This window comes from Aristolochia californica, unplaced genomic scaffold (assembly GCF_029961685.1).
Source record: "Aristolochia californica isolate CCGP_79_NKW_82.1479 unplaced genomic scaffold, dmAriCali1.0.hap1 SCAF_12, whole genome shotgun sequence".
Taxonomy (NCBI): domain Eukaryota; kingdom Viridiplantae; phylum Streptophyta; class Magnoliopsida; order Piperales; family Aristolochiaceae; genus Aristolochia; species Aristolochia californica.
In genome coordinates, this window is record NW_027181793.1 from 1,866,068 (window position 1) to 1,880,017 (window position 13,950).

Consider the following 13,950-nt stretch of genomic DNA (forward strand, 5'->3'; position numbering starts at 1 on the left):
TAACTTGGTTTTCAACGTTGAGACAAGCTGCTAAATCTCTCTGGAAACAACTCTGTGCTTGGGCTGCTGCAGAGTTTCTGGATTTAGAATTGATGATTCTCCCTTGAGCACGACATATTTACTCTTCTGAACTAAGAATCTATGTGTGTGGCTGCTTTTCTATATACCAACTAGTATAGCATGCTTTTTGAAACTTTTCAAAAGTTATGCTGGTTAGATTATTCTCTGTTCAGCAAGTCTTTGGAACATATTGCTGCCTTCTATATACCAACTAGTGCTTTCTTTGTGAAAACCTGTTAAACCATTTGCTCATTGGCCCCATCCCATTAAAGGAAGCTAAAAGTATGAATCTCATTTCTTCTTCTTAATGCTTTCTCCTGATTTTCTGTTTTGTCATTAGTTTTTTACTCTTGTATCCATAGGTAACCTTGAAGTGACCACTTTCTTGTTTCAGGATCTCCCCAATTATGCTCAGCACACTGTACCCATTTTTTCTTTGCCTCAAGAATGGCTATGGTGTGAATCTTGGTGTGGTAACTCCACAAAATCCAAGGCAAAAACTATTGACCTCTGTAACAATCCAATGACAAAGGAGCCCAAGCTGCTGGTACTCTTAACTGACCATGTTTAAAATCCATCTACTCATTATTTCCAATGCAAACCGTGTAGGCTGAAAATGCTTCTTCTTGTTATTCTCTACTGATGACAGGGTGCTAAAAGAATAGTTTCAGAGTGGCCGGATCTTGATTTAGAGGCAAGACAGTTCACTGCTAGAGTATTGGGTGAAGCAATCGACATTAATGAGCCAATTTTGCCTTCCAATCAGACTGATAGTTCAATTAGTGATAGTCTGCAGGAAGACAGGGCAGAATTGTGATTTTATATATATTTATAGAGAGAGAAAGAGAGATTGCTTTGAGGATGTAAGCTTTATTTGAAATCTGATAGCTTCTTTTTGTAGCTTACGATATATGTTAGATGTTAAATTTATAAGTATTCATATTTATGGCGGTGAGACCTTTGGTAGGGAACTACCAAAGAAAAACTTTAAATTTTATGAGAAATGCTTATTATGTTGTGTCAGTTGTAAAGTAGTAACAATATTAGTTGTTCTAGTGAGAAATGTCTTATTAGGATTACGACTCTCCGTTGCATAAAAATAGATGTAGATTGGAAGTATTACTTTGTCACCTACTAGGATTAAGATTGTGGGGATTGTTCTTTGTAAAAAACTTTATAAATGGTGAGAGATACCTCCTGTCTGCATCTCTTCTTCTTGTTATGTCCTCACGTTTTTTTGTCTTTCTACTTTTTGCTTCCATGGCACTGTAAAACGCTATGTTCCTTCTTTACATGCTGATACTTGAGGGCTTCATTGTGCTAGAAAGTTCAGACTAAAGCAAAGAGAAGATGAGAAAAGAAGTAGAGCAAAGGAGAAGAAAGGGAAGAGTGTTTGCATGGGGGAGACGAAGATGGAATGTACGGGAAGCAAATGAAAGGAATAGAGTATAGCACTTCTCTTCCCTTAGCTCCCTTTTATTGACTTTATAGTTAATAAAAATATCCTCGTACATAATAACTCACATAAGGGTACATACATAAATAACCAAATCACAAAGGAACATTCCCTCTCATTTTAAATTTTGGATGAAAATTAATCAGCAGTGATAATGCCAACACCCTTCTCTTTAATAAAGTGATAGTCAACCTTTATTTACTTGATGTGAAAAGTTGTTTGGTATCACATTATAGATGCATAGGGGTCTTTACTTGCGAAGCAAATTTTTTAGCAGTTGTATAGGTGAAGGCTCTATATTCGACTTTTAGTACTTGAGGTAGTAACCACACTTTGTTTTTAGTTGAGTAGGTAATAAGATTTCATCCAACAAAAACTACAATATTTTGGAACCGCAATTTTTGTCATCTTGACAACCTAGTAATTTTGCATTTGTATAGCTTTTAGTATATATGTCCATGAGATTTGTACATTAGTCTTTATTCTGACTTCTTCAGATATTGCAAGATTTTCTCTAAGGCCATCCAATGAATTTGAGAATTATGCATGTATTGACATCTAGCAGTTGTTGGGAAGATATCTAAACTAGATACTGTAAGATAAATCAACTTGTCGACCTATTGACTTGGATCTGAATCTCCAATCAACTTCACATTTGCACCCATTGGCATGTTTATCAATCTACATCCCAACATCTCTTTCTTTAATTAAATTTAGCACACTTCATTTGGGAGAACAATCCCATGGTGAGTTAGGAGACTTCCATACTTGGAAAGTATTTCAACTACGTAAGTATTTTGATACAAGTGTTCTTGTAAACAATGTTTTACCCAAGTATAATGTCCTCCACACATAGTGCCATAAACACTACTACAATTATTATAAAAAGTTGAGTAATTTATATCACACCTTTTGAAGCAATAGCACCAATATATTTTACTTCTCGAAAAAAATGCATTAGTAGACTACTTCAACCCATAAATGGACCTAGGCAATTTCACACCTCCCCTCAACTAGGAGTGGCATCGAACCAAGCCAGTTCACGAGTGGTTAGAGTTCGAGTTCGAGTTCGGTTCTAGTTTGATTCGATTTGATTTTTTTAGATCTCGAACCAAATTCGAGATTCAAATGAGGCTCGTTTAAGTTAACGAGCTAAACTCGATCGAACATGGTTCGGTTCAAAAGTTCACGAGCCGGCTTGTTAACTTAACGAGGCCAAAGAGGTGGGAACCAGGAGTGGGACGGGATGTCTTTGAGTTTCGACTTGTACAGTCAAACTCATCACACACTCACCCCGTCCAGGTAAGTATGTTTTGTCATCATTCTATCTAAAGTTTTATAAGCCCTCCTCTCATGTGATTCTCTTCTTGTTACCTATGTGGAACTAATAAGCCTCTAATGAAGAGGGGAAGGAAAAAAGAAAAGGAAAGAAAGGGGATAAAGAAAAAATAAGGGAAAAAATGGGATAATAAGGAAATAAAGGAAAATAAAAAATGTAGGGAAAAAGGAGATCTTAACTCATTAAATTCCAATAGGTTTCTTTGTAAGATGAAAAATAAAGTTCAGAATAAAGCTCGACCTTGAGGGTTCATAACTGAGGCATATATTAATAGTGAAGCATTAACATTTTATTCCATCTAAGACCAATCAAAATTATGATGGAGATCCCAGGTGTACTAGGGAGAAAATTTCAGATTTTTCACACACAATGCACGAGTTGAGTGACACAAAGAGTTGGAGATTGACCCAACTGATTACAAGAAGATGTTTTGGGTTGTACTAAATAATTAGGGTGAGCTCGAATACTTGTGTATGCATGTATATTTATTCATAATGCATATTTTTTATTTTAGCATTTGTCATAAATAGCAAACACAATTAGGTCGAGCAGCATTCCATCCATGACGTCCACAAGTGGAGAAGTAGTAGCAAGAGGTATGGAAACACTCTCTGAAAACGATTTACGTTTGGGTGATTTCAAGTCCAGGCTTGTTAGCTTGAAAAATCAGCTTTCAAGACTGGAGGAGTTCGTACGTGACATTGCGCATGGCCTACACCCTGTCCCTAACTTTTCCCAAAAGTTTTTGGACAACGTAGATAGTGCCATGGCAGTGATGCGAACTGAAATCCAGAAAGTGGACGGAGATGTCAAGACTATCGCAAAAGGAGTGGGGGCAAGACTCACCCTATGCGAGAGAGCCCTTGCGAATGGAGAAGGTTCGCAAGGAGGGGCCAAGACCGGTTCTGCTGGGCGAAACAGCAGAGAGGCGCCCGATCCGGTGCTGCTTTCCAGGAACTCCTGGGAAAGGCAGCAGGGAGGCGCCAGTTCCGGTACTGCTGGGAGAGACAGCAGAGAGGCGCCCGATCCGGTGCTGCTTTCCAGGAACTCCTGGGAAAGGCAACAAGGAGGTGCCAGTTCCGGTGCTGCTGGGAGAGACAGCAGCAAGGCGCCCGATCCTGTGCTGATTTCCAGAAACTGCTGGGAAAGGCAGCAAGGAGGCGCCAGTTCCGGTTCTGCTGGTAGAGACAGCAGGGAGGCGCCAATCCAGTGCTGTTTTCCAGAAATTGCTAGGAAAGACAGCAAGGAGGTGCCAGTTCCGGTGCTGCTGGGTGAGACAACAGTAAGGCGCCCGATCCAGTGCTGTTTTCCAGAAACTGCTAGGAAAGACAGCAAGGAGGTGCCAGTTCCGGTGCTGCTGGGTGAGACAGCAGCAAGGCGCCCGATCCAGTGCTGTTTTCCAGAAACTGCTGGGAAAGACAGCAAGGAGGTGCCAGTTCCGGTGCTGCTGGGTGAGACAGCAGCAAGGCGCCCAATCCAGTACTGTTTTCCAGAAACTGCTGGGAAAGACAGCAAGGAGGTGCCAGTTCCTGTGCTGCTGGGTGAGACAGCAGCAAGGTGCCCGATCCAGTGCTGTTTTCCAGAGGTTGCTGGGATAAGCAGCAGCAAGGCACCAGATCCGGTGCTGCTTTCCTGGAAATGCTGGGAGAGGCAGCATGGAGATGCCAGATCCGGTGCTGATTTCCAGAAATTGCTGGAATAAGCAGCAAGGAGGCACCAATTCCTGTGCTGCTGGGAGAGACAGTAGCAAGGCACCAGATCCGGTGCTGATTTCCAGAAACTGCTGGGAAGGGCAGCAAGGAGGTGCCAGTTCCTGTACTGCTGGGAGAGACAGCAAAAAGTGGCCATATCCAGTGCTGCGTTCCAGAAACTTCTGGCGGAAGCAGCAAGCCAACCATGAGTGGGTGGCATATGGTGATGGCGCGCAGACGAGGACGTCTGCATTATGGCGGTGGGAGTATGAGACGAAAACATTCTGGCTCAACGACAGATACTTCCATGCTAGCAAGCTCGGTGGCAAGTTTTCTTTGCCAAGTTTGACTTTGAGATGAGGTACAAGTTGGGGAAAGCCTATGGTGTTGGAGATACCTTAAGCAGAAAAACGAATTCTGCTATGCCTTTTGATGGAGAAAATGGCACAAGGGTATTGGCGCATATACAGCGCACATCACCAGATTGCACTGCTGGAACACGCTCAGAAACGGAAATTGGGCGTGCAGCAGAGGCAGAAGTGCATGTGGCGCTATGCGAACAGCAGTCAGTAACCTCAACGGGTGATGCGGCAAGCGGCAGACCCTTCACGCGCATCACGCACGATGCGGTAGCAGCTGCGCGAGACGGATATACGCGCAGCACATGCGTCGGCACTTGTTTCACACGCACCACGTGCGGTGCGGTAGCAGCAGAACCTGATGTGGCGCACGACGCACACATAGACGCTGGAGACATGCGCTTTGTGCAAAGCGTGCCTACGCACATGCAGGACCATTTTGTCGCAGAAACGGAAAATGCGACTTGGCGATTACGAGTCTTAGCAGCAATTACACATGTTAGTACTTCGTTGCTAGACCGGATTCGTAATAGACTTCACCAAGACGCCTAGACCTCCAGCATTGTGCAAGCTGCAACCATGGGAGAGAGGAGAAGAATATGGCTTGACGACGGATTGTTCAAGACCAAAGGTAGTCGACTTTATGTGCCTAAGTACGATTACCAACGGCATGACCGTTTGTGGGAATGCCATGATTCCTTGTGGGGAGGACAACCAGGCCAAAGACGGACGTTGGCCTTGCTCTCTGGCCAGTATTATTGGCTGGACATGGAGAGCGATGTGGAGGAGTTTGTGTACACATGTTTTATCTATCAACAAGATAGGATAAAACAAAGAAAGCCCGAAGGCTTGTTACAGCCTTTGCCCATTCCAAAACGGTCGTGGGAGTCTACTTCAATGGACTTCCTTTCTGGTTTGCGCAAGAAAGAAAGGTTTGAGTCTATCATGGTAGTGGTGGACCAGGTTACGAAGCACGGAACATTCGTAACAGTGCCAAGTGATTGTACAGCAAAAGAGGTTGCTCGAGCTTTCATGGCACAAGTGGTGAAGCACTGGGGTGTGCCCACAACGATCATCGGTGATCGTAACCCTAGATTCACAAGAAAATTCTGGACCGAGTTAACTAAACTATTGGAAAATACTGAAAATTTTTCCACTAGTTTACATCCTCATACTGACGGCCAAACGGAGCTTATAAAGACCGAGAGGAGCGCAAAAGGGGCAAGCCCCGGAGGACGCAATACTTGGCAAAGCGGCGGGGTCAACCGGAAAGTTAGGCAACATGGCAAGACACTGCCGAGTTCTAGCAATCCGAGAAGGAGGTGGCCCACTATCGCCAGGGGATACAGACGAGGGCGTCTGCCTTATGGCGGTGGGAGTATGAGACGGGGGAAGAAGTCATGGTGTAGCCAAACACCAAAGCCAAAGACTGTGCAAGTCCAGTGCACGGCAATAGCAGCGGCAGCCAAGGCCAAGTGCAAAGGCACGGCCCAGAGGGGTGCACGCATATGGCCGGCCCGGAACCAGCTACAACGGAAAAAGACACACTTGAGCTTGCCAAACGGATGGCCAAGCAACAAGGTGCACAACAACCCCAACAGCCAGCTCAGACACAAGGCAGCACCCCAGCAGACACTTCTGGCGGGGCGAAATGGGGTTGGGCGCAACCAGAAATCCTGGCGGGGCGAAATGGGGTTGCTGGCGCACAACCAGGACTCCAAGCAGGGCGAAATGGGGTTTCCTCAGGACGCCAGGCGCAGGCGCGCGCGCGGCAAGGCACAGGCGCCCGCGCGCGCAGGACTCCAGGCGCCCACGGGCGAAATGGGGTTTCAGCCAGGCGCCCCGCGCGAAATGGGGTTTCCTGAGGCGCCAGGCGCCAGGCGCCCACGGGCGAAATGGGGTTTCCGCCAGGCGCCAGGCGCCCCGCGCGAAATGGGGTTTCCTGAGGCGCCAGGCGCCAAGCGCCCCGTGCGAAATGGGGTTTCCTGGCGACCAGGTCGCCAGGCGCCCTGGTCTGGCGGGCGCCAGCCTGACCAGGGTGCCCCTTGACGCCAGAAACCGAATTTTTGGGATCTGACGGGTTTTTGAGCTTTTTTAGAGAATTCAAAAGGCCTAGGGAGAGACTATAAATAGAGAGGCCTCTCCCATGGAAAAGAGGTCGAAAAATCCTTAGCCTTCTTTACTCTTTTGGTGTATAGAGAGAGTTTTTAGCCTTGGCCTTCAAGAGTGTTTGGCCACCCTTTGTAATCTTGTATTCTCAATACAAAGTAGGCTTTTCTCTTCTATACCTTGGTGTTTTCGTTGTCCCATTTGGCTTGCAACTTCTTGTGTGAAGTATTGGTTGGAGGATCCGAGGCTCAAGGAGGCTGACTAGTTCTTCGGAAGAGCTAGGCCGCATGGGGTAGATATTCCGCTTGGCTAGACGGACCTAGCCCAAATCTAACCGCGTGGGGCCAAAGCCATATTGAATGGTTTGTCAAGGTTCAAAAATAAGGTCAGTTGTCATTAACTGTTAGGGTATAAAAAATAAAAGTTCTTCAGCCCATCATCTCTTTGATTTCATTGATTATATATCTTCTCCACAACATGTCAAGATAATAGAATACCAAGGTCGTCTTCATAGACATAGTGACATCTACAAAATTGGTTTCATCTCCATCAATCATCATTGTGACTCAAGCTGCCTAATAATTGACATGTGAATCCATATTAAACAACTTGAAGCACACCAAAGAACTCAAAGCAATAGCGTCATGGTCAAGGCTACTATTTGTTGAATTTTAGGGTTTAATCCATAGGTAACTTGGTTTAAGAAGAAGAAAGGAAGAAGAGAAGAGGAGTGAAGAAGAGAGCACAAACACAAGTTGGAGAAGAGATGTTTAGGGTTAGAAGAGAGCTCATTAATGAGGTTCTCCCCCTCTCTTTCTTATGTATATAACTGGGGCATGAATGCCCTAATACATAAGAAACAAAAAGAACACATAAACTTCCAACTAATTATAGCTTATGCCACTCACTCTCATAATTACATAGAATACCACTCAAAGTTCTTCAACACTCCTCAAGCTAGCGAGAAAACATCAAATATTCCTAGCTTGGAGAAGGTATCTGCAAGTGACTTTGCTACAATAGCATTCATGAAGATGTCAGCCAATTGATTCTTTGAAGGTATGTACTGCATAGATATTATTTTGGCTTGAAAATTTTCTCATATGAAATGATAGTCTATCTCAATATGTTATTTTCTCTCATGAAAGATTGGGTTGGTCGCAATATGGATAGCTGTCTAATTGTCGTAGTGAAGCTATATAGGTTTGGTTATCTAGAACCCTAGCTCAATCATGAATGATTTTAACCATAACAATTTACTTAATGAAAGTGTCATAGCTCCATATTTCACTTCTGAAATCAATCTAGCCACCACATTTTATTTTTTGCTTCTCTAGGTGACTAGATTGCCCTCAATAGTTGTGCAATAACCAAAAATGGATTTTCAATCATCATGGCACCCAACCTAATTAGCTTAAGCAAAACCTTCAATTTCAACGTGACCATGACATTTATATAGTAGCCCTTGTCCTGGACTTTTCTTTAGGTACTGAAGGATTCTTTCCAATGCTTCCTAATGTGATTGTTGTCTTTGATGTATATATTGGCTGATAACACTAGCCAAATAGGAAATATCTAGTCTTATGATTGTGAGAGAGATCAGCTTCCCAACTAACCATTGAAACTAACCAACATCAACATCAACATCATTACCAGTTCCTCCACACAACTTAAAGATGGCACAAGGGTGTAATTAGTCAAGGAGAAAATGTCTACTTATGTCTTTTCTCATGTAAAGCTTGTAGCCCTAAGGGAATTATTGATATTATAACATCCTCTCAAAAAATATAAATAGAGGCCCTTGGTTTAGGGTAGAGCATCAATTCTCTCTCCCCTTCTCTCAATTCGTCCAAGCTCTCTTAATCTGAAGGCTCTCTCCCTTTTCTTTCTGTCTCCCTTCTTTATTTGAGTTCCTTCTCTTCTTCTCTCCTTCTCTTCTTCTCTCCTTCTCTTACTTTGCTCAAGGTTCTAATCATGGGGTCCTAAATTTGACATAGTATCAGAGCAATCAATTTTGGATTCCCATTTCAAGATAATTCTCTAAAGTTTCTATGATCAAAGCTACTCATGGAAGTCTCCTTGTGAAACAAAATTGAAGCTTGTTGAGATAAGTTTCTTGTTCTCGTTATTATTATCTATTGATGGCTTCTTGATCTCAGTGGTTTTTACACCTAGAAGATGATTTAGATAATAACGAGAATATTGAGATTCATTTCTCTCGTTTTGGAAGAAGATTGTAAAGGCTGGATTCTTTTCAATTGGTTTGCAAGTTTTTGGCTGAAACCAATTAAGTTGAGATATTTTTTTTTTTTTTTTTTTTTGTTTGCATGGGAAGCTACTATTCATGAATGAAAGCTTTGTCTCTATTGAAAATTCATTCTCTCATACTTTTTAAGATCCAAGCTTGATATTTTTTTGTTTTAAGAAGTTATGAGGGAAAGTACGATACTTCTTCCTCCCTTGATGCTCCTTTGAAGAGGTGTTTTTTGAAGAACCAAGATTATTCAGTTTTTTTTTATTCAAACCCACTGCTAAAGCCACGAGTTTTAATTCTTCTTGGATATATTCCAAGGTGAATCTTAGGTTGGGAGATCTATTTACAAAAAAACAGAAGTAAGGAAGGAGTTCAAGTTGTTCTGTTGGAAAGAGCAAGGTGGCACCAATGTATTTGAGGAAGGTTTCACTTTTTTTGAGATCTCAAACCACCTCAAGATCTCCTTGATTAGGCTTGATTTATTGATCCTCTACCAATCATATCTTGCCTAAATAGAAAAGGCTGAATATAGACTGGTTGGTGTCAACATTATTTTTTGGAAAGATCACAAAAATCTTAGTCTCTCATCAAGAAAAATAAATTGCTCCCTTGATGTTCTTGATTGCTTTTTTTTCTTTTACTCTAAAAGGAAGATAAGAGGTCTGATTGAAGCATCTTCAACATCTCATCTTGCCTCAAATATTAAGGTCAAAATCCAGACTTAGATATGTGAGTTGGCATACACAATTTTTTTGGAAAGATCTTGGATGATCTTCATATCTTGGGAAGGAAGATTAAAGTGACTGATTCTCTGTTGAATTTAGGATCCTTTTACTAAGAAAAAAGAAAGCTCTTGGGTAGAGAGAAGAGAAGAAGAAAAAAAGGAAGAAAGCCTTTAAATAAAAAGAGAATTTTACACGAGAGAGAAGTGGAGAACTACTTTACTTTGATGATTTAATTCCGAGTACAAGCTCCTCTATTTATAGTAGAGGAAAGTGGTAGAGTCCATATATAATTAAACTTCATTCTCCTAATTACATTTCAATTCTAACTCTTAAAGATAAGCTTATCATGATATGATAACTCAACATAATTAGAAGTATAACATAACTCAAACTCTAACTCCACTATAAGGATATGACCTTAGGATGAAAATGACAGCTCATGGTTTATCTTTGTGGGTCCCACTTGATCTTCAACTCTTCCAACTGATTCCAGCTCGTGCTTTTTACCTTCCAACTCATGCCAACTTTTGTGATGACTCCTCTTGGCTTCTCATGTCCTCGTGGTGGGCCCCACCAGCTCATGCAACTATGGTGGGTCCCACATCGTAACACTCCCCCTCAAGCTAGGGGTGAGAAAACATCGTAAATGCCCAGGTTGCTGCAGATGGTGGACAAAATTTTATGAGTGACTGGTTTGGTGAGAATGTCTACAACTTGGCTTTGTGAAGATATATGCTTGAGAGATAATATGCCGATTTGGAATTTTTCTCGTATGAAGTAGCAATATACATTAATGTGCTTTGTTCTCTTATGGAAGACTGAATTTTATGTGATATGTATGGTTGCCTGATTATCACAATATAAATCCATAGGTGGTTCTTTATAGAATCTCAGTTCAGTGAGCCCATGTCTGATTTTCATATAGTGCTTGCATTTCTTCGTCCATTGCCGCCTTCCACCTTGGATTTTTGAGAGCCTCCTGATAGGACAGTGGGACTGATATGGTGGAGATAGGTGAAAGAAATTGACAACATAAAGGGGATAAATGATGGTGAGACACAAAATTAGATATGGGGTGAGAAGTAGAGGGCCTACTGTAAGTTCTTGGTTATTTTCGCAAGGCAATGGGTCAAATATCATATTGTGGGCCAAAAATAATAGGAGAAGATGGACTTACCTCGGTGGGATCCATAAACTCAGGTGTGGTGTCAGCTAGTGTATCTAGGGGTTGAGTAGTTTCCGTAGTACGGGGCACAACCGGTCGAGAAGAAGCTGGTACTAAAGAGAGACCTGGAGGAGAACTGTCATAATAGATTGAAGAGTCTTAAAAAAAGGTGACATCCTTGGACACAAGTAAACGTTGGAGAGTGGGATTATAGCAAGCATAACCCTTTTGTATGCGAGAATATCCTAAGAAGATACACTTGATAGATTTGGGATCAAGTTTACTGTGTTTAGGGGAGATAATATGAACAAAGCATTGACACCCAAAGACTTTTAAAGGCAGTGAAAAAGGATTATCATGTGGCAACAATAAAGAATAATGTATAATCGAGAACGGACGATGGTAGCCAATTTATAAGAAAATATGCAATAAGAATGACATGTGGCCAATAAAAGTATAGAACTTTCATAGCATATAGTAAACTCTGAGCTACCTCAAGAATATGACGGTTCTTTCGTTCTGCTACACCATTTTGTCGAGGGGTGTAGGCACATGATGTTTGATGGATAATGTCATTCTCTTGAAAAAATGAGTCAAGGTCTCTGGAAGTATATTCTTTTACATTATCAGACCAAAATACTTTTATTTTCTGACCAAACTGAGTGAGTACCATAGCATGAAACGATTTAAACATCAATGGTATTTCAGAACTTTCTTTAAAAAGAAATAATCGAGTGGTATGAGTGAAGTCGTCAATAAATGTAATAAGACTTGGGAAATATTTGAGACCCTCAAGGGTCCCCATACATCTGTATGGATTAAAGAAAAAGGAGTAACAATTTTAACTTCTGGACGAGGTGAGTATGTACTCCTCTAGTGTTTACTCAATTGACAGACTTCATAATTTAATTCTGACCTTGCTTTAAGAGTAGGAAAAATATGATGAAGAGATTGTGTGGATGGATGTCCCAACCGGTTATGCCATAGCCTTGTCTCAGTTTCACTTGTTGAAATATTATTTATTTTAGGCACGTCCAAGTAGTAGAGTCCCCTTGTTCACAACCTCAACTAATCATCTGCTTCGTTATAAGATCCTGAAACACACAAGAAGTGGGTGAGAAAGTGATAGAGCAATTAAAATATTTGGTGAGCTGACTAATAGATAAAAGATTCAAGGGAAAAGTAGGAACAAAAAGGATATCTGTAAGCGGAAGTGATGGTGTAACAAAATCGGATCCTTTCCCTAGAACTTTATTTTTAGAACCATCAGCTATGGTAACAAATTTATGAGAAAGACACGAAGAAACTGGGTGTAATAGAGTTTTGCTACTTGTAAGATGCTCGGAGGCTCCTGCGTCAATTATCCAGGTTGAAGAGGAGGCAGGAACATACCTGGAGCGGTGGTGGCAGCGGTAATTGAGGAGCAACTTGGAGAAGAACCCATCATTGTTTTCATTTTGTGGAACAAGTCATACTCATCATCGGTAAGTGTTTTCTTTCTGTTGATGTGGTTGACTGGTCCTCTTTTGTATCACTTACCAGGGCTTGATTAGCCTTCGTCTAGTCTGGTTTTCCATTAGATTTATAACATGTTTCTATGGAGTGGCCATATCTTCCACAATAGGTGCACTCCACCCTATAATAGCACGTATCTATAGTGTGGCCATATCTCCCACAGTGAGTGCATTCATTGCCATATGTTTTGATAGAACCATTCCTTCCACCTCTTCCTCGTCCTCCCCTATAATTTCTGCCACGGCCTCGATCGCGGTCGGATGATGTTCCCTTATATTCGGAGTACATAGCGGATGGTACTTCAGTAGTATAGGAAGAAGCGCCTGGAATACAGAGTAATGTGACACATACATCATCAAAGGTGGAAACAACAGAGGCGCTAAGAAGTGGACTCTTAGAAAATTCGAGATATGGTTTAATATTTGCAAGGCAAATGGCAGTGACTAATACTTTTTTCTGCTTATCTTGGACAAAGACATTCGTGGTGGTAGGCTGAGCTAATTTCCACTCTTGAAGAAGGCCTCTAAAGCAGGCCAAATATTCATGGATATTTTCTCCTTGTTTAGTGTTCAACATTCTTTGTAGAATATCATATGGCCTAAGTAAGTTGTTGTGGCTAGAATACAGCTTAGCACATGTCTTCCAAATTTGTTTAGTAGTATCAAGATGAATAACATTGTTGGAGAGATGTTCTTCCATGCTATTGATTAGCCAACTAATCACCAAAGTATTATTTTTTAGCCATTTTTATAAAAAATATCCTCTTCATCAATAGGTTCTCCACAGTTAGTGATGTAACCAAGTAGGTCCTTTGTTATAAGAAACCTGCTATCCGATATGGACCAGCTCATGAAATTTGATACCCCCCTCACAAGGGTATAGTAGTAATTCTGAGTATATCGCTTTTGTTACTCATGTTTTATTCAGCCATAATAGGTAAATCAATTTAAACAATTCTCTAATAAATAATAATAATAATAAAACCAAGGAAAATTCTTCAATGAACTCAGTTAATGGAGAGGTTTAGCATAGAAGCAAAGTAATCATACTTCTGAAATTCAATGAATAAATAATCACTCACAATAGGCTCAATATCAATATTCGTTGTTAGGGAATCTTGTTCCCATAGACATAACTTTTTATGTATCAATCTCATCATAAACTGGTATCGGTCAAAAAAAATTCAAACCAATAAAACTGCCTTGGTAACTTCTTCTAATTCGAGATGCTTATATCTTCACAAACTCATAAGACAAAGACAACCATAAAGTCATCTA

General features: G+C 41.3%; 1 protein-coding gene across 1 annotated transcript in view; it reads left to right on the forward strand.

The window, feature by feature from the left end:
- LOC137947053 (UDP-glucose:glycoprotein glucosyltransferase) overlaps positions 1 to 1,064 on the forward strand; it is a 109,443-nt gene extending 108,379 nt beyond the window's left edge. Inside the window, exons 36-37 of the mRNA XM_068793344.1 lie at positions 455 to 607; positions 710 to 1,064. Of these exons, the coding sequence (XP_068649445.1) occupies positions 455 to 607; positions 710 to 877 (321 nt within the window). The 3' untranslated portion in view covers positions 878 to 1,064. The remainder of the gene's footprint in view (positions 1 to 454; positions 608 to 709) is intronic.
- Positions 1,065 to 13,950: the final 12,886 nt, after the last annotated feature.